We start from the raw sequence: 21,972 nt of genomic DNA on the forward strand, positions 1-21,972 counted from the left end.
GACACGACCGATTTTCTTCCTCATCCTTGAGGATGTGTTCGCGCTCTAATGACCTCGACGTTGACTGGACGTTAAACCGAATATTCCGTCCTTCCTTTTTAATTTAAATAACCGTTGGCTTCACACGAGAGGAAGTTCAATATTTTGTTGAGCTATTGCTCTTTCGAGTATCAGTCCTAGGAAAACAAAATTTGCATGCTCTCTGCAGTCTGGGTCACTTACGATCGCCTTTGTTCTCTGAGCATATTAAAAATCATGCTAAATGCTGCACTGTCCGACTGCGAGAAACGTTAACACCAACGTACTTAGTGAAGTCCGCCCCGATAGCTTAGTGGTTAGCGCGGCGGTCTGTCATGCTAAGAGGCCCGGGTTCGATTCACGGCTGGGTCGGAGGTTTTCTCCGCTCAGGAACTGGGTGTTGTGTTGTCCTCACTATCATTTCATCATCACCAGTGGAAGGCAACGGGAAACCACCGCTGGAATCACTTCCCTAGACGCTCATGCGGTGGACCTCTCTGACGAGGCTACCCCCATGACCAGACAGAACACAAAGTTTTAGTACTTAGTGAACATAAAAATTCTTGGGAGCGGAAGAATGAAGGCATTTTGGATTAAATTAAGCAAAATAACCGATTTAGGGACTAGGATAATTCAGTAAATTGTTAGATTCCTAGAAACTACCTATATTTTAATCGACATATCATAATGAGTAATAGTCCATTAAACGTGATGAGGTCATGTAAAAAGCCGTAGCAAAAGAAATGCTGTGAGTGCCATCTGGTAACATTCATATGAGTCGCTTGCATAGTCTATGGGCCAAGCCTGGTAGACAGAAATTAGAGCTGATCACATCTTCACACGTAAATCTTCGTAAGACCTTTGTAGAGATTTTACAAATGTAATGCTGTGAGATAAACATTTGTTAGATACTGCAGCCAAAAGATTTTTGACGTTAAGGAAAAGAATAAAATACGTCCGATCTTCGTGTGAGGATCTGATATCGTTAATGGTGGTGTTTTGCAAAATCAGTTACGTATTAGAAGCCCTCTGCAACTTTCTAAGTATAGAAAAAGAAAAAATTGTGATTATCATTAGCTGTCAAGAAAGTTCCGAAGACCGTTCCGTATCACATGGAAGAATTATTACATTCCTCAGTAATTGGGAATACTGAAATCTTGTTTGTAAATACGTAAAATAGAATCACCACTGTAAGACCCCAGGAGAACACCAAACACTGCTGCCGAGTCCATCAGTGTACGAGACACAGAAGGCTGAAAGTATGAAGTCGAGATCAGTGAGTTGGCAGAGAATGTTTCGCATCGCAGAACGGCTACACAAGCCTGGGACGACCCGCCACAAAAGGAGATCGGGAGCCGAAGCGAGCCGCTCTAACCAGTTTGTGTGCAGCAGGGAGCAGCCGTCTCCAGAAGAGGCGAGCGGCTGCGCTCACAAGGATGACCGGAGATTCTATCACAGTTCCACGCTGCCGCCAGCTGCAGAGGTTAATCAAGTGTGTTCCCTTTGCGTAGCTCGATACGTGTGCATTTAAAGTTCATATCTTTCGACCAATATAACGGTCCTTTTCTTGCACTTTTTCCATGTAGTGAATAATGTTCTAGCCTTCAGGTTCTGTTTCAACAATATGTATAGTAACGTATTATTTTACATTTTAACGTGTCGACCGTTAAAAGTAATTTTCTTTGAATGGAGTCACTGCATACACAGGCTCTTCATATGCTAACATTCTCGTCTCGCGCTCCACAAGGCATATTACTTGCCACGGTGGAGAGTACTTCGAATCAGTGTTAATCGCTTCCTTTCTCGTGTATTAGCGAACGCATCGGGACGACACCTCCCGATGATCTCTCGTATTTTTGTCTGTGTGTCTTATGTGAAGTGAAAGAAAGAGTAGTGTTTAACATCCCGTCAGTGACAATGTCCTTAGAGATGAGAAAGAACGATGAGAATGGAAATTGGTCGCGTGCGTTTCAAGGCAACCATTTCTCAGGTGACACTGTAAATTGCAGAAAAATCATGGGCACTATATGACTGTGAGACTGCAAACCACTTGTGAACGCGAGGCTCATTACATTACCTCCGTCTGCACATTCACTCCCTATTCCAGTCATGGATGACTCTCGGGAAGCAAGTTTGTACCGACAAACTCCTTCTGTATGAGTCCAAACTACTCTCATTTTAGCGTCATCGTGATTACGTGACGTATATGTCGGACGTATTTTTTGTTACCTCTCTCATTATACGTTGTTCATTTTTGTGAGCCTCACGCTGATTACGCTACTTGACAATTCATACAACTCTTTTCTAACTCTCCCGTTGATTCAATTTGATAAGAGCCCCACACCGACGAACCATATTCATGAATGGTTCGAACGAGATATTTGTAAGCGACCACTTTCACGCGTTCCATCCATAAATCTAAGTCCGGAATCTGCTGTCCCCCAATGCTAGATTCAAGTGGTCGTTCCTCCCAAACCCTAGACGCTTGAGGGTTGTAACTGATTCTAGAGACTGATCGCCGTTCGTGGAGGTCAAATTATATTAGGTATTTTCGCTTATTTATATGCACCGCATTACATTTATTTACGTGCTTAGGGTCAGCTGTCAATCTCTGTACCAGACACCGATCATCTGGAAATCTCTGCACCTCGTTAAAATTTCTTAAACTGTCGCCGGCCGGTGTGGCCGTGCGGTTCTAGGCGCTGCAGTCCGGAACCGCGGGACTGCTATGGTCGCAGGTTCGAATCCTGCCTCGGGCATGGATGTGTGTGATTTCCTTAGGTTAGTTAGGTTTAAGTAGTTCTAAGTTCTAGGGGACTGATGACCACAGATGGTTCAAAATGGTTCAAATGGCTCTGAGCACTACGGGACTTAATTTCTGTGGTCATCAGTCCCCTAGAACTTATAACTACTTAAACCTAACTAACCTAAGGACATCACATCCATCCATGCCCGAGGCAGGATTCGAACCTGCGACCGTAGCAGTCCCGCGGTTCCGGACTGCGCGCCTAGAACCACTAGACCACCGCAGCCGGCTGACCACAGCTGTTAAGTCCCGTAGTGCTCAGAGCTATTTGAACCATTTTTCTAAAACTGTCATCTCCCGGTACACAACTGCATCGTCTGCAATTAGCTCTGCAGCGCATCCGTCAGTCTTATGCATGTACAAGGGGTTTCATAATTAATACCGAAAACTGACTCGGGCTACTCGCGTAGAGCCCCACATCACGGAAAAATGCGCAGTAACCCTGAGGTCTACACCATCTAGTACCATCTGAGAAGAATCATGAATAGGGCGACGTGAACTGAAATTCGTATACTCCCTGCTGCCAAAATTATTCATTGTTAAAAAGGAAACTCTTCTACTAGCTCCCATTCAATTAGGCTCAAATGTCATTCATCGCCTTCCTTATCAAGAAATAAAATTATGCTTCATCACCCGACATTTTATAATTTACTGTGCGTTCGTACCTGTTACAGGAGGTGTTCCACATGTCGTCTTGACAGTTTCCTGCGATACTATACTTTTCTCTGCAGCAAGTTGTGAATTCTTTCAAACACCCCCCTCTTATTCCCCCCCCCCCCCCCCAGCCCCCTCCGGATCATCTCGTAAAGCTTTACACCACTATACAATTCGCTGCTATATATGTGTCAACTAGAGTATTGATCTTTTTCGAGATGGCCTCAGACAACAAGCCTCTCCGGTTGAGATCGCTAATTCACGCCTATTCGAAGTGCTCGACTCCTCGTACGTAAGCCGGTTCGAATAATGGTGGTGGATGAAATTCTCACTGCCAGTATTTGATCGGCAAGACGAGGAGAGGTGGTGGCTTAAGGACCTTGATCACCAGTCTTTGCACCAATATCCTGGATGAAATTCCATATCTCTCCGCAGCGTCCCACAAAGAGAGGGCAAGTAATACTGTTGATGTTGATCCGTCGTCGGATGGAGACGTGGCACTTGGAGGGACCCACGGTGCTACTGGTGAGGAATATAGTACGCTAATTGCCGGCACCGAGTTTTACCCTCTCCCTGCTCTAATCATCAACACACTACACAAACATGGCTCTGGACTACAAACGTGTCCATTACACTCACCCACACTCTAGAGCTACACATATACACAATTCTTATAGATCCTCAAGAAAAGGGCCAATTTGTGGCTGGAAGAACATCCTTTCCGGCAGGTGGCTGAACTCACCACATGGAATGTTCCTGTCAACAATTCCAAACTGAATTTAAATTATTTTACCTGAAGAACATACTTTTCGGCAGGGGCTGAACCTACTACATGGAATATTCCTGTCAACAATTCCAAACTAAATGTAAATTATTTTACCTCAGAAAAAAATTTCAAACTGATGTCAGGTGATCTTGGACACCATGGTCAGGCCTCAGGTCGATCTCAGTGGCTGACATCAGCAGCACAATGGGCCGGTTACCCATCATACTTAAACCACAATCCTCAGACGTGGGCCATGGTTGAAATTTGAGCCAAGCAGATGACAATCTGATCGGAAAGTTATTCTTCAAATCTGTTATAACAAGGAGAATATTTTATGCTAAGGGCAGTTACCTCACAAACGGCTCGTTTCCGGATCCATGTTTACCGGAACGTTTATACTTCCACATGGTCCAGCCACATTAATGTGCCACCGTCTATGTTCGACGTCGCTGTGTGACAACCACTCACAGACGGCAGGCGGCAGCAAATACGGTGGAGGATATATATATAGTGTATAGGGGAGGACACGGAAAACAGTGCTGTCGATGTCGTAATGTGGAAACAGAGTGATTTGTCTGACGTTCAGAAGAGCATGCCAACAGCGATGCCGCAGTGGTGATACAGGTTCCCGTGGGTCGCCGCAGTTACGCGCTGTCGGCTAGCACCTGAATAGACGACAGTCCGGGTCTAGCGCTGTAGGCAAGCAGGGCGCACTCAGTCCATGTGAGGCGAGTTGAGGAGCAACTTGACTGAGAAGTGGCGGGTCTGGACACGACAACTGACAACGGCCAGGAGAGTGGAGCGCTGACCACATGGCCCTGCATATCCAAATCCGGTGACGCCTGATATAGAGGTTTTTAGAAGGGCATTATCATTATGTTTCCGGTCAAGGACGGAATCATTTCCTAAACTGTTCACGTCCCACTGTGTTTAAAGTACAGCGTGCATGTCAAAATGACGCTATCAAAATTGGCGCCGAGGCAAGGGCCATAGATGACAGGAGAGAACGACGGCTGCAAAGATGTGAAAGGGCGAATATACGTACAGCTGTTGAGCAACTGGTTGTTTGGTGGATTTGGGGAAGGGGACCAAGCAGCGACGTCATCGGTCCAATCGGGTTAGGGAAGGATTGGGAAGAAAGTCGGCCCTGCCCTTTAGAAGGAACCATCCCGGTATTTGCCTGAAGCGATTTAGCGAAATCACAGAAAACCTTAATCAGGATCGCCGGACACGGGTTTGAACCATCCTCCCGAATGGGTTCCCAGCGTGCTAACTACTGCGCCACCTCGGTCAGTCTGTTGAGCGATTGACTGACCAGATGAACCGTGGGGTTACCAACGGTGTCTGATCAACGACCGCTAAGCCAACGTTGTTGCGTATGGGCCTCTGCAGAAGGCGCTTGTCTGCTGTTCATCGGGGACGGAGGCTGCAATTTGCACTCCAATACTTCAACCGGAAGCCCACTGATTGGCGCCAAGGCGTCTTTCCGAATATCACGTTTTAAGCTGTATCGACAAATTACCGTTGGCGTGCGCGTGAAACGTCTGAAATCGAACACACTGCATGCGTCGTAATCCAGAGAATGTTTTCGTGAAGTTTCCTAGCTGATCTTGTCATTCTGGACGGCATACTGGATCAACAAAAGTATGCATCTATTGTTGGGGACCATGTCCAGCGCTATATGCGGTTTATTTTTCCTCAGTATGATGGCATCTACCGGTAGGAGAATGCAACGTGTCATACAGCTCGCTGTGCACGTGCATGGTTCGAAGATCACAAGCATGAGTTTACCGTACTCGCCTGGGCACGAAACTATCCAGATTAAAACCCAGTCGAGAGTCTGTGGGTCCACCTCGATCAGGCTGTCGGCGCTGTGGATCCTCAACCGAGAATCCTAGTGCGACACTGGAGTCGTCATGGCTCCATACCCCTGTCGGTACCTCAGTGACACTCTTGTTCCACGTCTCGCAGCGGTCTGGGTTGCAAAAGTGGTTATTCGGGCTTTTAGGAGGTGACTGGAATTGTACACTACTGGCCATCAAAATTGGTACACCACGAAGATGAAGTGCTACAGACGCGAAATTTAGCCGACAGGAAGAAGATGCTGTGATATGCAAATGATTAGCTTTTCAGAGCATTCACACAAGGTTGGCGTTGATGGCGACACCTATAACGTGGTGATATGAGGAAAGTTTACAACCGATTTCTCATACGCAAACAGCAGTTGGCCGACGTTGCCTGGTGAAACGTCGTTGTGATGCCTCGTGGAAGGAGGAGAAATGCGTACCATCACGTTTCCGACTTTGGTAAAGGTCGGATTGTTGCCTATCGCGATTGCGGTTTATCGTATCGCGACATTGCTGCTCGTGTTGGTCGAGATCGAATGACTGTTACCAGAATATGGAATCGGTGGGTTCAGGAAGGTAATACGGAACGCCGTGCTGGATCCCAATGGCCTCTATCACTAGCTGTCGAAATGAGAGGCATCTTATCCGCATGGCTGTAAAGGATCGTGCAGCCACGTCTCCATCCCTGAGTCAACAGATGTGGACGTTTGTATGACAACAACCATCTGCACGAACAGTTCGACGACGTTTGCAGCAGCATGGACTATCAGCTCGGAGACATGGCTTCGGTTACCCTTGACGCTGCATCACAGACAGGAGCGCCTGCGATGGTGTACTCAGTAACGAACCTGGGCGCACGAATGGCAAAAAGTCATTCTTTCGGATGAATTCAGGTTCTGTTTACAGCAACACGATGGTCGCATGCGTCTTTGGCGACATCGCGGTGAACGCACATTGGAAGCGTGTATTCGTCATCGCCATACTGGCGTATCACCCGGCGTGATGGTATGGAGTTCCATTGGTTACACGTCTCGGTCACCTCTTGTTCGCATTGACGGCGCTTTGAACAGTGGACATTACATTTCAGATGTTTTACGACCCGTGGCTCTACCCTTCATTCGATCCCTGCGAAACCCTACGTTTCAGCAGTATAATGCACGACCGCATGTTGCAGGTCCTGTACGGGCCTTTCTGGACACAGAAAATGTTCGACTGCTGCCCTGGCTAACATATTCTCCAGATCTCTCACCAACTGAAAACGTCTGGTCAATGGCGGCCGAGCAACTGGCTCGCCACAATACGCCAGTCACTACTCTTGATGAACTGTGGTATCGTGTTGAAGCTGCATGGGGAGCTGTACCTGTACACGCCATCCAAGCTCTGTTTGAGTCAGTGCCCAGGCGTATCAAGGCCGTTATTACAGCCAGAGGTGGTTGTTCTGGGTACCGATTTCTCAGGATCTATGCACCCAAATTGCGTGAAAATGTAATCACATGTCAGTTCTAGTATAATATATTTCTGCAATGAATACCCGTTTATCATGTGCATTTCTTCTTGGTGTATCAATTTTAGCGGCCAGTAGTGTATTACTGTACGCTGTCGCCCGTGCCAGATTGGGAGTACACGAAGTTCAGTGTAGGGTGTCCCTTTAATGAGGGTGATCCCTGATGGCGCTAGCTGGAGTGCAGGTGAGGCTTGCCGTGTATTTCTGGGAGGTGCGGGGTTTCACGTGAGCAGGCCTCGCGCAGCTGGGAACGGCCCGTTCGCCTTGGCGCCGGCGCGGCACGGCTCGCCGTTGTGCAACGCGGCTGGCGCGCAGGCCGCCGGCCGCCGGCCACTGGCTGCTGGCTGCAGTAATCTCGACATCTCGGAACAGCGCGCGGCCCTGGGCCCGGCCCGGCCCGCCGCTGGTTTCTCGCCACGCCCGCGCGCCGATCTTGCCACCGACGCGTTACGTGCTCCCCCTGTAATTGGATCACCTGCTGCGGCGCCGCTAGACACTCGGCGCATTGGCGTTGTAAGACATCGTGGTCTCCTGACCTTCATTGCTTACATATTCCTCCCTCACAATCATATTCCGCACATCAAGACGCTTCATTTGAACCCAAACTCGATAAGATAAAGTCAGTGCTGTACGAATTCATGTAAACGATATGCAAATAACAAGTAAGCGCACTGTGGTTGAAATACTCGAGGCTGGCGTACACACACACATTCAAGACACGACGGTCACAAAAGCTTTTAGTTCGGGAGAGGCAAACACCGCACGCCAGGACGCCAGTCCCTTCAGAGGACGACCCAGCCTATCTGCGTCGGCCGGCGGCCGCCCGTGGAGTGGACAGCGTTTGCCCGACGGAAAGGAGGAACGACCCCGTGTTCGGCTTAAAAGCAAATTCCGCTACACTGTGTAGCATTCTTCACACATAGCATGCAGTTTCAGAGATTTTCACAGGGAGACAGCAAACTCCAAACGCATGTTACAGATTTCCAGATTGGTCGCCTTAAACGAAACGTCATTCTCCCGTTTTAGAAGATCAGACGATATTTCTGACGCTTGAGCTGAAGGAGTAATGAAAGAGACCGAAAGATATACCCCTTCACGTCTGGCGTGGAGAGGGGCCGTTCCGTTGTCGCTCTTGGAGCGAGAACACGTAACGAGAGCGTGCGCGCTCGTACGTGTACTCAAAGAGCAAGGAACAAGTCTCTCCTCAGTATTTCACTGTGAGAGCACCTCTGTTGTGAGCGAATCGAAGTGCGACTCTATGCCGGCCGGAGTGGCCGTGTGGTTCTAGGCGCTACAGTCTAGAACCGAGCGACCGCTACAGTTGCAGGTTCGAATCCTGCCTCAGGCATGGATGTCTGTGATGTCCTTAGGTTAGTTAGGTTTAATTAGTTCCAAGTTCTAGGCAACTGATGACCTCAGAAGTTAAGTCGCATATTGCTCAGAGCGATTTGAACCATTTTTTGCGACTCTGTATTGAGTCCTTGCGATTAAGCGTTCTTCACTGTGTTGGCCGACACACTTATTGTGCGGTGTGAACGGACAGAGTTACAGTTAAATGCCTGTGAGTGAATTTTGAGTGGCATCACGGTGGACTGGTTATCTGAGCGGTGTACCACGCCAATAGTTAGACTAGGGGCGAATAGGAGTCCTTGACTTCATCAAGGCGTAAGGAGAGTTTGATTGGCGAAGGTCAATCCAGATAGAACGAGAGTTATCTTATTTGTCAGCAGCAAGCGGCGCAGACAGCAGTCATCGCAGCTTATGGTATTGTGCGCTACAGCTCTTGCGAGCCCCATATTTCCTCCACAAGAGTAGACTTCACTGCATTTCACACGCGACAGCCTCGACTGTACCTAGCAACACACTAACGGATAATTATTCAAGTTGAGTAGGTGTGGCTCGCAGCCATTCTGCCAAGTCAATAACAATCTTAAACTTTGTATAGAAATTTCATTAGCTAATCCTATCCTTGAGAGGTAACTTCATATTCCGAGAAGAACCAGGAAATAACGTGTTCAGTTCATAACTAAAAGTACCATTGTGATTTCTGAGAATTTTTGCAAAATAAATAACAATTTTTGTTAGTTTCATGTTTTTCTTACACTAACCAGCACTACTCCACTACCCAAGTATCCCACTAGTTACGTAAGAAATTTTGTGAATTTTTGTGTCATTTCCTTACAGCAGACGACTCCAGAAGATATTTATTGCTGAAAGTTTTTCAGGCATTTCTCTTTAGAACGTTAGGAGCGTCTGTCTGACTTCAGTAGTAGTGCGGGGATGGGGGTAAGGGGGGGGGGGGTGGAAATTGCATCTTGCAGGAGCCGCAGTGTGAAGGGTACATCTCAGATTAATCCATTGCACAGAATGACAGAATAGCAGCACCCACACGCTCACAGCGTTTACGCTTATTTGAGTGTTAGCATGTTAGCAGATGCTGCATTTTCAGATGTAGCAGCTACCAAACAGAGAGATGCAAGTGGGACACTCGACGCGAACCGAGGTATTATGCGGTTCAATAATCTTGCCATTCTAAACTGGTGTTTCTTTAAGTGGCCTCTAGCTAGTGTTGTATACTTCCAAATATCTCGTCGGACCTCCTCTTGCCCTGCGCACTGCAGCAGCACGACCTGGCATGGGTTCAACAAGTCATTGGAAGTTCCCTGCAGAAATATTGGACCATGCCGCCTCTGTAGCCGCTCATAATTGCGATTGGGCCATCTAGGTGGCCGTAGCATTTGCTCGATTTATCTAGAACGTTCTTCAAACTAATCGCGAACATTCATTCTGTGTTCACAGGAGCGTCCATCAGAGTGAAGCGGCAGGAGGATGCGAAGAAAGACGACAGTTTCGAGGTAGAGCTGTGCAAAGACAAGGACGCCGGCGAGTGGTTCCGACTGGTGGCCGGAGAGGGCGACAACTGCAGAGACGTCATCCAGTGCACGTCCTCGGTGAGTACCGCTGTTTCTCCAAACTGTCCAGCGGCAGCGTTCTAGTGGCCACCCGGCCGCGCATGCGTCAGAGTTCCCGAAAGCCCTTGACGGCATACATTGCTTCAGGCGCTTCGTTAAATAAATACACGCAGGCAAACAAAATTCGTTTCAGAATTAAAATAGATCCAATCACCCAGTTCCGAAAAAGGCTTTGGTGATTTTTTCATTGGTTATCGGACGAATGCCGGGACTGGAAACCCATCCCAAAAAATTGCAGTTGGGATGCCCTTTGCCCATCCTCCAGATTATCCTCAAAAGAAGGAAGCTGGCTACAAGGAATAAAATAAAAATATAGCTCCTAATAGGTTTTAAAGAACTAAGCTGTTTGCTTATATTCTCTTTGATGTCTTAATTACAAATTTTGATAATCAAAAAGAGCTACCTCGCAGGTGAGTCTAAAAAAAATTGTCCATTTTTCTACTTGCAGGCAGTTATCTGTATGTCCTTGAATTCGGTGAATAATTTTCAAAAATGGCTCTGAGCACTATGGGACTTAACATCTATGGTCATCAGTCCCCTAGAACTTAGAACTACTTAAACCTAACTAACCTAAGGACAGCACACAACACCCAGCCATCACGAGGCAGAGAAAATCCCTGACCCCGCCGGGAATCGAACCCGGGAACCCGGGCGTGGGAAGCGAGAACGCTACCGCACGACCACGAGATGCGGGCGGTGAATAATTTTACTCAATTTCTTGTGCTACAATATAAAATTACAATAGACTTTCAGAAATGTGCACTATCAATACACATCTTGTCGCTCCATCTCCGATAGCTCTGAATCACTTGTTCTATCAGTACCAAGCTATTTGGGAGCTAGAGAGACGATGCCCGTCTTGAAAATAATTTAAGGTACCCAATTTAAAGACTGGAAGACAATGCAAGGAACGTTTTCTGCAATAACGTTAATCATAGTGAAGAAATTTTCCTTCGAGATATAAATTTGCTGTTACAATCACATAAACTCAGTCCCATTCTGACAAGAACTAGAAATACATCCATTTAGGAGCATTGCGTCCGTTTGTCTGCTGCGTCACGAACTATTTTAGCTCAACTTCACTCTTTCCTCCAGGGACAACTTTTGACCAGTGGAGACATATAACGGGAAGTCAAATGAAAACCGAACACCGGCCACAACGGAAACAGGAAATGGTTCCATTCAAATCAAGATACTCGTTTAAAACATTATGGAAGGCGAGGCGATCAATTCCTGTTTCGTAGAACGCGGTCGGCCGTTGACGGATGCACTACCAAACCCACTCTTGCACTTCCTCGTCCAACGTCCATGGGAGTGCAGCCGCGAATATCCCGCGGTCATAAAAATGGTAACGAATCCTCCCAAGCCCGCAAGAGAATGAAAAGCGATGGGACCGAATCCTCCCGTTCGAAGCAGGTAGCAGTTCTAAACGTTATGAATACTCCAAGCAGGCAAAGGCAAGCATATGAAGTTACAGTAGAAGATGTAAACAAATTTCGCGTCTATTGTATGTTTAAAAGTTTTATCTTTTATCTTATTGAGATAAAGTCCAGCCGACACAGCGCCAGCGACGAAGTCCCGCTCAAGGTCACGCGCAAAGCGTGCATAAGTGAATGAGTATTTTTTGTTTAAAACTTGGGAGGGGTAGGGGAAGGAGATAAGGAACATGCCAGAGATAATTATATTATTGTCTATAATACAACATACAATGTGTCAGTTTGGGAGGATTCGGTCCTGTTACCTGATTACCTACGTGGTTTCAGGAGGGATCTGGACTGCGCCCGTCCATTGATGTCTTTCTTCAGGTCGATAAACATGCGAAAATCACAAAGTGAAAGATCCGGGCTTTAGGGAATTATTGCAGTGTTTCCTACGCAAGTCGCCCATCCTGACTGACGATGTGGGGGCGGGCGACGGTCGTTATCGTGCAACAAGGCGATTCCTCCGCTTGTCCAGCTTCTCGAGCGTGGAACCAAAAGTCAGTGCGCAGCTTTATGAACACAGTTTGCAGAAACTAAGAGGCGCCATTAGGTCAAAACACCGAGGAATGCTGTCGGTCCGTCGGACCAGGAAGTACGGGCGTGGGTGCGGTTGTGGATCAGTCAGCGGCTGACCGCTTTCCACAAAACAGGAATTGATTGTCTCTTCTCCCAGTGGAATAAATGTCGTAACGTGCGTAGCAACTACTTCTGAATGGAACCATTCCATGCTCCCGTTGTAGCGGAGGTACGGTTTTCATTCCACTGACCCTCATAATTAAGAGATGACGTAAGAGGGAATTGTGACAAAATTTTCTTTCACGTGAACGGAAATTAGCTTACCACATCTGAGACCAGCAGCTGGAAATGATGCTTTTCTCGTTGTATGGATTCCGCATACAGCATATAAATGAAAATGGCAGTTAATGCTTTTTATTTGATTATAATGGTGGAACCCTGCGGTAAAAGCGCAAGACAATGAAATGTTAAGCCTCTAATAGTGACAATATTGAGTAGTGCGATTACCTATAATTGTGACAAAAAGTTTCACTGAAGAGCTCAAATTCGATCCAACCAAATCCTGACTAAAAAAATATTATAATTAAACGAAGATAAACTATAATACGTATTTTCTTCATGTGTCCCTCATCTGTAGTTTCGACCACTATAATGTTTATGAAACACTCACTGCCTCAACTGATGATGACTATACGGTAATTGTTGAAACCTACTATGACAGACCGGTCATAGGTTTGCGAAACCTACAGTGGGGTTTACTGCGCAATGTTTCTTATCCTTTAAAAATAATTCGCTACCACACAACAGCAGGATGCGCAACCTTGCGTGATCTTGTCAACACGTAATAACAACTAATCGTTTTAGAATAAAATTTCTTCACTGTCTTTCATCTTGAAACAAATATCTTGAAAGTACTTTCAAATATTTCGACGAAAATATCGCCTGGAAACTTAAGAATAAATATAGAGAGATTATCGTTTTCAGAGGTTCAATACACGATGCGCACATATCATTCAGGGTTTTCACGTTTTTATATACCGCATAACCAAGCACAAAATATATATCGTAAAGCTTCATTACCTCATTTCGGGCCGGCCGCAGTGGCCGTGCGGTTCTAGGCGCTTCAGTCCGGAACCACGCAGCTGCTACGGTCGCAGGTTCGAATCCTGCCTCGGGCATGGATGTGTGTGATGTCCTTCGGATAGTTAGGTTTATGTAGTTCTAAGTCTAGGGGACTGATGACCTCAGATGTTAAGTCCCATAGTGCTTAGAGCCATTTGAACCATTTGAACCTCATTTAGAAGGGAAGTGATTGTTTATCTACCTCAATTGAAAGCATCCAATAAATACTATTATATATCAGTGCTGAGATGAACTTAGAATCGCCTTGGTGATAAAGCACTGGCTGCCTTATGATGGGATCACACATCTGCAGGATTATCAATATACTATCAAAAAACCTGCTGCTTCGTTTTTTGTTGAACATTGCTCTGGACATCCCGCTATATGCCGTCATTGCTACGATAGATCATAATTTTGTTTATATTTACTCAGCACGAAAATATGGGTACCAGACCATTCAGAATGATAGACTAGTGACTGTTTAACAGAACTGACCTCAAATGTGACATGTACTTTGAAAGGTAAAAAGCCTCTTATAGCATGTGGTATTAGTTCGAATATCTATGAGGAAATGTTTTCAACATAGATCGAGTACAGGTGCATTACCTTGGCATTTGTGGTAGTTTTGCAACAAAAATCAAGCGGAGTTGCTCTAGGAAGATTATATATTTTGTTTATTTACACACCTGCATGTTCTCAGTGAATTGAATATGCCCCATATCTGTTAAATCTAAGTTTATGCGTTCTAGTTACGTTAGAGAGCTCGCACTAGATTAGCATACTGTGCTTCGGAAACTCAGTGTGTAATACAGCGACTGCACTAGAGAGAAAGCTGCTTACGTGTTATATCGTGCGCAGAATCGCTCACCACGTGGTGTAAAACTGCTTCTGTGTACTTGCAACACAGGTTGAGGGTATTGGCAAGGCATGAGAATCAATGCAAGAAAACACAGTTTGAAAAATAGTTGTATGTGCAGCTCTCATGTCACAGATGTGAAAGATGTGATTAGCTGTTGCCCTCAATAGGTACAGCGAAACTGCCCTACTGATATGAAGAACTGAAGCAATGCGAGAGGATCAAATTCTAAAACTTTCTGTTAGAGAGTAGCAAATCAATTAGCAAACATAACATGGCTATTAGTACAACAGATCGTCAGCAGTATGTGCCACACTAACTGATTCACGTCCATAGGACATTGTCAAGACGCTAGGACTCCCAACTGAAATTGTTGGTACACTACCAACAGTATGGGATGTTACTTCAGTATACATAATTTTTACGTTGGTTAGTTTCCAGAAATGAAAAGTATTTCGACCATAGAGATTCTAATTAGCTCCCTACAAACGGAATGTCCCACCCCCCTCCCGCATACCCTACCCCTCTCCCCCTTACGCGTTAGTGACCTTACCAAAGGAGTAGAGGTCGTCTGTTAGGGATACTGTGATTGAACGGTTTCATTGACTCATGCTCTTAAAGCAGTGCCCCCCTACTTATTCACGAAAAAAGAAAAAAATCGCGTGATAAGAAATGAAAAACGTTTATTTCCAGTTTATTCAATACATTAATAAAGCACTTCAGGATTTTGGTCTTCAGTCTTCCTCCAAAATCCTAAAGTGCTTTATTAATGTACTGAATAAACTGGAAATAAATGTTTTTCATTTCTTATCACGCAAAGTTTTTTTCTTTTTTTTCGTGAATAAGGAGGGGGGCACTGCTTTATGAGCATGAATCAATGAAACCGTTCAATCACAATATAAGACTGAGAGGAAGAAGGAGATACAAGGTGATAGACGACATAAAGGGAAGAGGAAATTATGCAGACCTGAAGAGGATGGCAGAAGACCGGACAGCCTGGAGAACTACCATGTGAAAACAAAGATGATGATGATGATGATGATGATGATGATGATGAGGATTTTGGTAGGATAGTGACGAGAATATTAGGTGACAGAGCTCAAGAAGACGCGGTACAGGACCATAAGACTTCTGTTAAACCTTTGGCTGAAAAACAACTACATTCTCAGTCGTCTCAGGTAAAGTGAAGCAGCAGTATACATAGAAAAAGGCAGTAACATAGATAGTATGACGTACATGTATACAAAACGTTCATTTGTTTCCCAAGAACACATGTTTCTAGCAGCTTCTGCGTAATTTTCCATAATACCCAGCAGGCACTCGTTTATACCAAACTAACTGATCACCCGGTGTTGCCTAGGTATATACTCGTATTTATTCCAGTCTTCTATTCGTCCACCTCCCATTCCTTCCCCCTCTCTTTCTTGTCACCCCTCCCTTCCCCTCGTCTCTGTCCTTCCTCTTTCCCCCTCTTCCTGTCCATTTCCACCTCACTCTCTCGCTGTTTATCTCCTCCTCCATCCTCTGTCCATGTCCCCCTCTTTCCTTTTGCTGTCCATTTCCTCTTTTCCCCTCTCTCTTTCCATTTCCTCTTCTCTCTATTTATCTCCCCCTTCCCCCTTATCTCTGCCCACCCCAATAGGAGATTGGTGGTTCTTACCTCCACAGTATCCCTTTCCAAATCGTAAGTAATATGTGTTTCAAATTTCGTTCTAGCGGCTTAGGGTGAGCCTTTTACCGCTGACTTTTCTCACGTACGTACCTGTTAAATACATTATGTGATCAAAAGTATCCGGTCACCTGCCTGAAAATGGCTTACAAGTTCTTGGCGTCCTCCATGTAATGCCGGAATTCAGTATGGTGTTGGCCCACCCTTAGCCTTGATGACAGCTTCCACTCTCGCAGGCATACGTTCAATCAGGTGCTGGAAGGCTTCTTGGTGAATGGCAGCCCATTCTTCACCGAGTGCTGCACTGAGGAGAGGTATCGATGTCGGTCGGTGAGGTCTGGCACGAAGTCGGCCTTCCAAAACATCCCAAAGGTGTTCTATAGCATTCAGGTCACGACTCTGTGCAGGCCAGTCCTATACAGGGATGTTATTGTCGTGTAACCACTCCCGCACAGGACGTGCATTATGAACAGTTGCTAGTTCGTGTTGAAAAATGCAGTCGTCATCCCCGAATTGCCTTTCAACAGTGGGAAGCAAGAAGGTCTTTGAAACATCAATGTAGGCCTGTGCTGTGATAGTGCCACACAAAACAACAAGGGGTGCAAGCCCCCTCCATGAAACACACGACTACACCGTAACACCACCGCCACCGAATTTTGTGTTGGCAGTACACACGCTGGCAGATGACGTTCAAAAAAATGGTTCAAATGGCTCTGAGCACTATGGGACTTAACTTCTGAGGTCATCAGTCCCCTAGAACTTAGAACTACTTAAACCTAACTAACCTAAGGACATCACACATATCCATGCCCGAGGCAGGATTCGAACCTGCGACCGTAGCGGTCCCGCGGTTCCAGACTGTACTGCCTAGAACCGCTCGGCCACTCCGGCGGGCACATGACTTTCACCGGGCATTCGTCATACCCACACCATGCCATCGGATCGCCGCATTATGTACCGTGATTCGTCACTCCACACAACGTTTTTCCACTATTCAATCGTCCAATGTTGACGTTCCTTACACCAAGCGAAGCATCGTTCGGCATTTACCTGCGTGATGTGTGGTTTATGAGCAGCCTCTCGACCATGAAATCCAAGTTTTCTCACCTCCCGCCTAACTGCCATAGTACTTGCAGTGGGTCCTGATGGAGTTTGGAATTCCTGTGTGAGGTCTGGATAGATGTCTGCCTATTACGCGTTACGACCATCTTCAACTGTCGACGGGCTCTGTCAGTCAACAGACGAGGTCGGCCTGTACGCTTTTGTGCTGTACGTACCCCTTCAAGTTTCCACTTCACTATCACATCGGAAACAGTGGACCTAGGGATGTTTAGGAGTGTGGAAATCTCGCGTACAGACGTATGACACGAGTGACACACAATCACCTGACCACGTTCGAAGTCCGTGAGTTCCGCGGAGCGCCCCTTTCTGCTCTCTCACGTTGTCTAATGACTACTATGGAGTACCTGGCAGCAGGTGACAGCCCACTGCACGTAATATGAAAAACGTATGTTTTCGGGGATGTCCGAGTATGTTTGATCACATAGTGTATATTTCACACATATTTAAAATATTTCACACGTCTTTGTACAAACACTCACCTGTATCTTTCGCAAATTTCTCTCAGTAGTTTCATTTTCACGCAGCTCAACGTTTATGACGTCGTATATCCCGAGTTATGTGTCGTGCAGTGAAATAATTTTTACAGATACATACAATGGTACATGAGTCTGCAGCATACGAAATGTGTTCTGAATAGAGTTAGTAGTAAAGAAGTAAAAAATTAAAACGTCGTGGACGATGCGACAGTTTTCTCCGACATTTCAATATTTGGCATCGTATCTCCTGAATTGCGTGTCGCACAGTGGTATGTTTCTCTGGTACTTTGGGCGGTATATGTAGATACTGTATGAGAAACATGTCGCATATACAGTTTGTAGTAAATAAGTAATAAATTACAACGTCATACTCCATGTACAGTTTCATTTCATGAACAGCGGAAATGTAGTAAGCGATAATTTTTTTTTCCTTTCATCATTTTGTGGGGGTTGTCAACGAGAAAAAGTTTCTTCAAGGTATGAAATTATGTTTAAAGTATGTTGTAAGTCACCAAGTGCTCTCATTCTCAGGGAATGAATATAGGATGGATATTCGCACGTCGTGGGCTAAACTGCTTTTTCACCCCACTCCTTTGATAGATATGTGCTTACCCCAACAGCGATCCTTTCCAGACAGTAGTTGATATGCGCACCAAATTTGGTTGAAATCGGTCCAGTGGTTTAGGAGGAGATGTGGAACAAATAATCATACATACATACGAGCCCATAATACAGACTTATATAAACACGTGCATCCATTTTTGTAATGTATATTCCCACAGTTGATATGCTTAATACGTACTCAATTTACCACGCAAAGAAATTTAGTACAGGTTGTGCGATTGACGGGAACAGAGTGATAACTGATTTCTTTTGATTTTGGCCCACAGAACAACGACACCAAAAGACGCGAAAAGATAACGGTTATCCCGGGAGAGAATAAACTGTCAAACATTACCATATGGTGACTCCAAAGTCTTCTACAAAACGTACAAAGAAAGGGCTGTACGGAAATCTTCCGAGCGACCTGCGAAAATACATTTTCAATAACTTTTTCGAATTCCATGAAGTTTCGGAAACCTGTGCGCACGCGCCTCCTCGCAAATTTCTGGTATAAACCTAGCGACGTGAACCAGCAATCTGTAGTGCAAAACACTCACCTGTGAAAGGCTGAAAGATTGCCAACCGAAATATCGTCATAAGACTTCCGACATCATCCAGCTGGAATACCGGAACTTCATGGAAAGTTGAGAAAACATCAAGATTCACATCTACTCGAATATCATTCCCATATTCTGCAAGAAAGAAAGGAATGATCACAGTTTATGAGATGAGTGCTACAATGTTTAAGAAAACGTAATCTCTCAATTCTTACAATATTTTTTTTGCGAGGAGATCAAGAACACGTCATCTGCCACGTCTAACTAAAGAATTTATCCGCAAAAATTGGCTACAGAACTGGCAAGTAAACACAACTGTCGGTTTATGGTCTCATAAGTCGATCAATTTACTGTAGAATGGACTAACAACAACAGGGCGAATGTTTCGGTTGCGAACAAATATTAAAACATGCCACACCGTAGTTTATACTGTGCAAGGTGCGCGCACAATATTTATTTTTTATACGACATACTTTTAAAGCAAATCAGGTTGCAGTCCCTCAAATTTCTGAGTTTACACTTATTAATGTCAATGAAATTCACAATGAAGCACGCTTACGAAGAGTCAAATGATAGATCGGATCGTCATTGTCTGCCACTTTTGTCTAAGATAGAGTGGCAAGTTCCAGCTACTTATACAAATCGAATTCACTTGTACACCGCTTGTACACACGTGATTCGATAGCTGACATGTCAGCTCGTTGCAAATGACTGATTATTCACAACCTGACAGGCTTTAGCAAAGTGTTTGTCACAGTGTTGGCATTTGTTTCCGTCAAATTTATAATTTACCTCCAACACGGAATGTAAGATTATTTTCTGCTAAATGGTTCCTAAAAGTAGCGCAACACCAGCAACTAACAGTGCATCCCTTGGCAAATAATCTAACGTGGATACCTAGCTGTAGTCAAAGAAGGAAGTTTAAACATGTAACTATTATATCGTTTTGTTTGCCTATTATTTCTTCTACAAATTACATGCAAACTGAATACATTGTTGTACAACCACCGAGACGGGCTTAAAAAGCCGCCTACCATTGTCCAGGCAGGCCACGCGACGTGCAGGATACTATAAAATCTTTCGAGAGCCCTTGTCCTCTTATTACGTTACATCTGAATCGGATACGATAGTCGAAATTTGTTTTACTGTAGGGTTGCGAACAGCAAATTCTAAATACTTCCATTGTAGGGCTTCACTTTTTAGGAATTCTAAGCCATTATCTTCTTGTATAATTTAGTATCTTTCTCTAGCCCCTCAAAATTGTGGCTAACACAGAGTTGGTTGATGGCAGAGAGCTACTGAATAATCAGTCGCACTTCGTTACACACGCTAATCGGTTAGTTTCATCGCTTGAAGCTTTCTCCTGTTGCCATGGCCGCTTTTCCAGAGAGTTAGTACTGTACAATTTCGCGAACACTATCCTCTTTTCAGGCAACGTTCGTATTAAGATCTGACCATATTCTATCGTGTTTGGTAACATTATCTGCGCATAAATCTTTTAATAATGTAACGATTTCACAAACAGCTTCTCAGTCTAGATTTCTTTAATCAACGAGTATTTACCTTACTCAACAGCGGAGAAAGTAAGCTGCGCAGCTTCAAAAATTGACTTATTCTCGCTTGTGTTCAAACAGAAATTTACAGTGCGTACAGAGAAATTTCCAAGATTTATACGGTCCGTTTCACCGAGAAAGTTGACGTCATCGTGTATTTATCCTGGTATTTCAAGTAGAAACCGTCGTCTGCTGTGATCTTCTCTTATCTCTAAACCATATAGTTTTTACGAAAACAGAATAAAGTCGTGAATAGTTTTTTCGAGGGAACACATTGATGCTGTTTTCTACACGCAGTCCATGCGAAAATATTTGGCCATTCAGGAAAATTAATAGATACGTAAGTCACATATGACAGACTTATAAGACTTGAAATATTGGATAATTTTGGCTAAATAATGTTTTGTTACTTCAACGGTGGCCACTATGCGTTGAAATTTGTATGTTTTTGCCTCTGTGCCTCGACGACCGCGAAGCCAACAGCATGCACTCAGCAGCCTTCGTCCTCTCTGATATGTCTCACGTTGTGGGTGTTTAAGGAAATCCAATAAAAAGCAATGTATTATTCAACAACACTGCGCATTTTACGTAACAGAAATTTAACTTTTACACTTTTTTAACACCTCGAAATTTAATAATTTCGATCAGGAAATACAAAACTCATGAATTATTGAGACGTTTCCATTGAATTGTTGACACAGATTTACAGTGTGCGGAAAGTAAAGCTAAATGTGGGGCAGCGACTACTGTGATAGTTGCTTTCGTTATTTAATAGCACTGTAGACTGGCGTAATGCCAGTACCATAACTCCCACACACTTCACACACGTTCTCCTGGGTACTTTGCGAGAAAAGCGGTCCTGGAAGAGAGGATAATGCGGAAACATAGCTTAGCCACAGCCTGGAGAATTTCTTCCAGCCTGATTTTTCACTTTGCAACAGAGTGTGCGTTGAATGGAAACTTCCTAGATCCCAGATTCGAGTGCAGGTCCAGCACGCGATTTTGATATACCAGGAAGTTTTGAATCTTATTTACTTTGTGTTGAATGAAAAAGTTCAGGCGTGAGAGAACAACATCTCGAGATATACTTTAAACAATTGCTTCCTGGATACCCCATTCGACCAACAAAATTTTTAATGACTACTTCTTTGTAATTTCACTCATCAGGAATTCTTACCACATTTATTAATGTTGAAATGTTTGATTATGCAGTTAATGTCTCTGGGTTTAAAGCAGCAATACTCAAATATTTAAGTATTTTATATCTTTCTTAACGTGATTTTAATTCAGATATTGGAAACTAAACTAGGTGCTTATGTGTCGACAAGATTTAACACATATCTTGAATGGTAAGAGGTAGTAGGGAAACCCTAAAAGGTTTGTCCATATTGTCTATAACAAGAAATATGAGAGCAGAAGAAAGTAATGATTAGGTGCAGATATTCCCAGG

General features: G+C 44.7%; 1 protein-coding gene across 1 annotated transcript in view; it reads left to right on the plus strand.

Moving 5' to 3' along the window:
• LOC124772857 (chitin deacetylase 1) overlaps positions 1–21,972 on the plus strand; it is a 69,025-nt gene that overhangs the window by 20,911 nt on the left and 26,142 nt on the right. Inside the window, exon 2 of the mRNA XM_047249355.1 lies at positions 10,395–10,546. Within this exon, the coding sequence (XP_047105311.1) occupies positions 10,395–10,546 (152 nt within the window). The remainder of the gene's footprint in view (positions 1–10,394; positions 10,547–21,972) is intronic.

The sequence above is a fragment of the Schistocerca piceifrons genome, chromosome 2 (genome assembly GCF_021461385.2).
Source record: "Schistocerca piceifrons isolate TAMUIC-IGC-003096 chromosome 2, iqSchPice1.1, whole genome shotgun sequence".
Lineage (NCBI taxonomy): Eukaryota > Metazoa > Arthropoda > Insecta > Orthoptera > Acrididae > Schistocerca > Schistocerca piceifrons.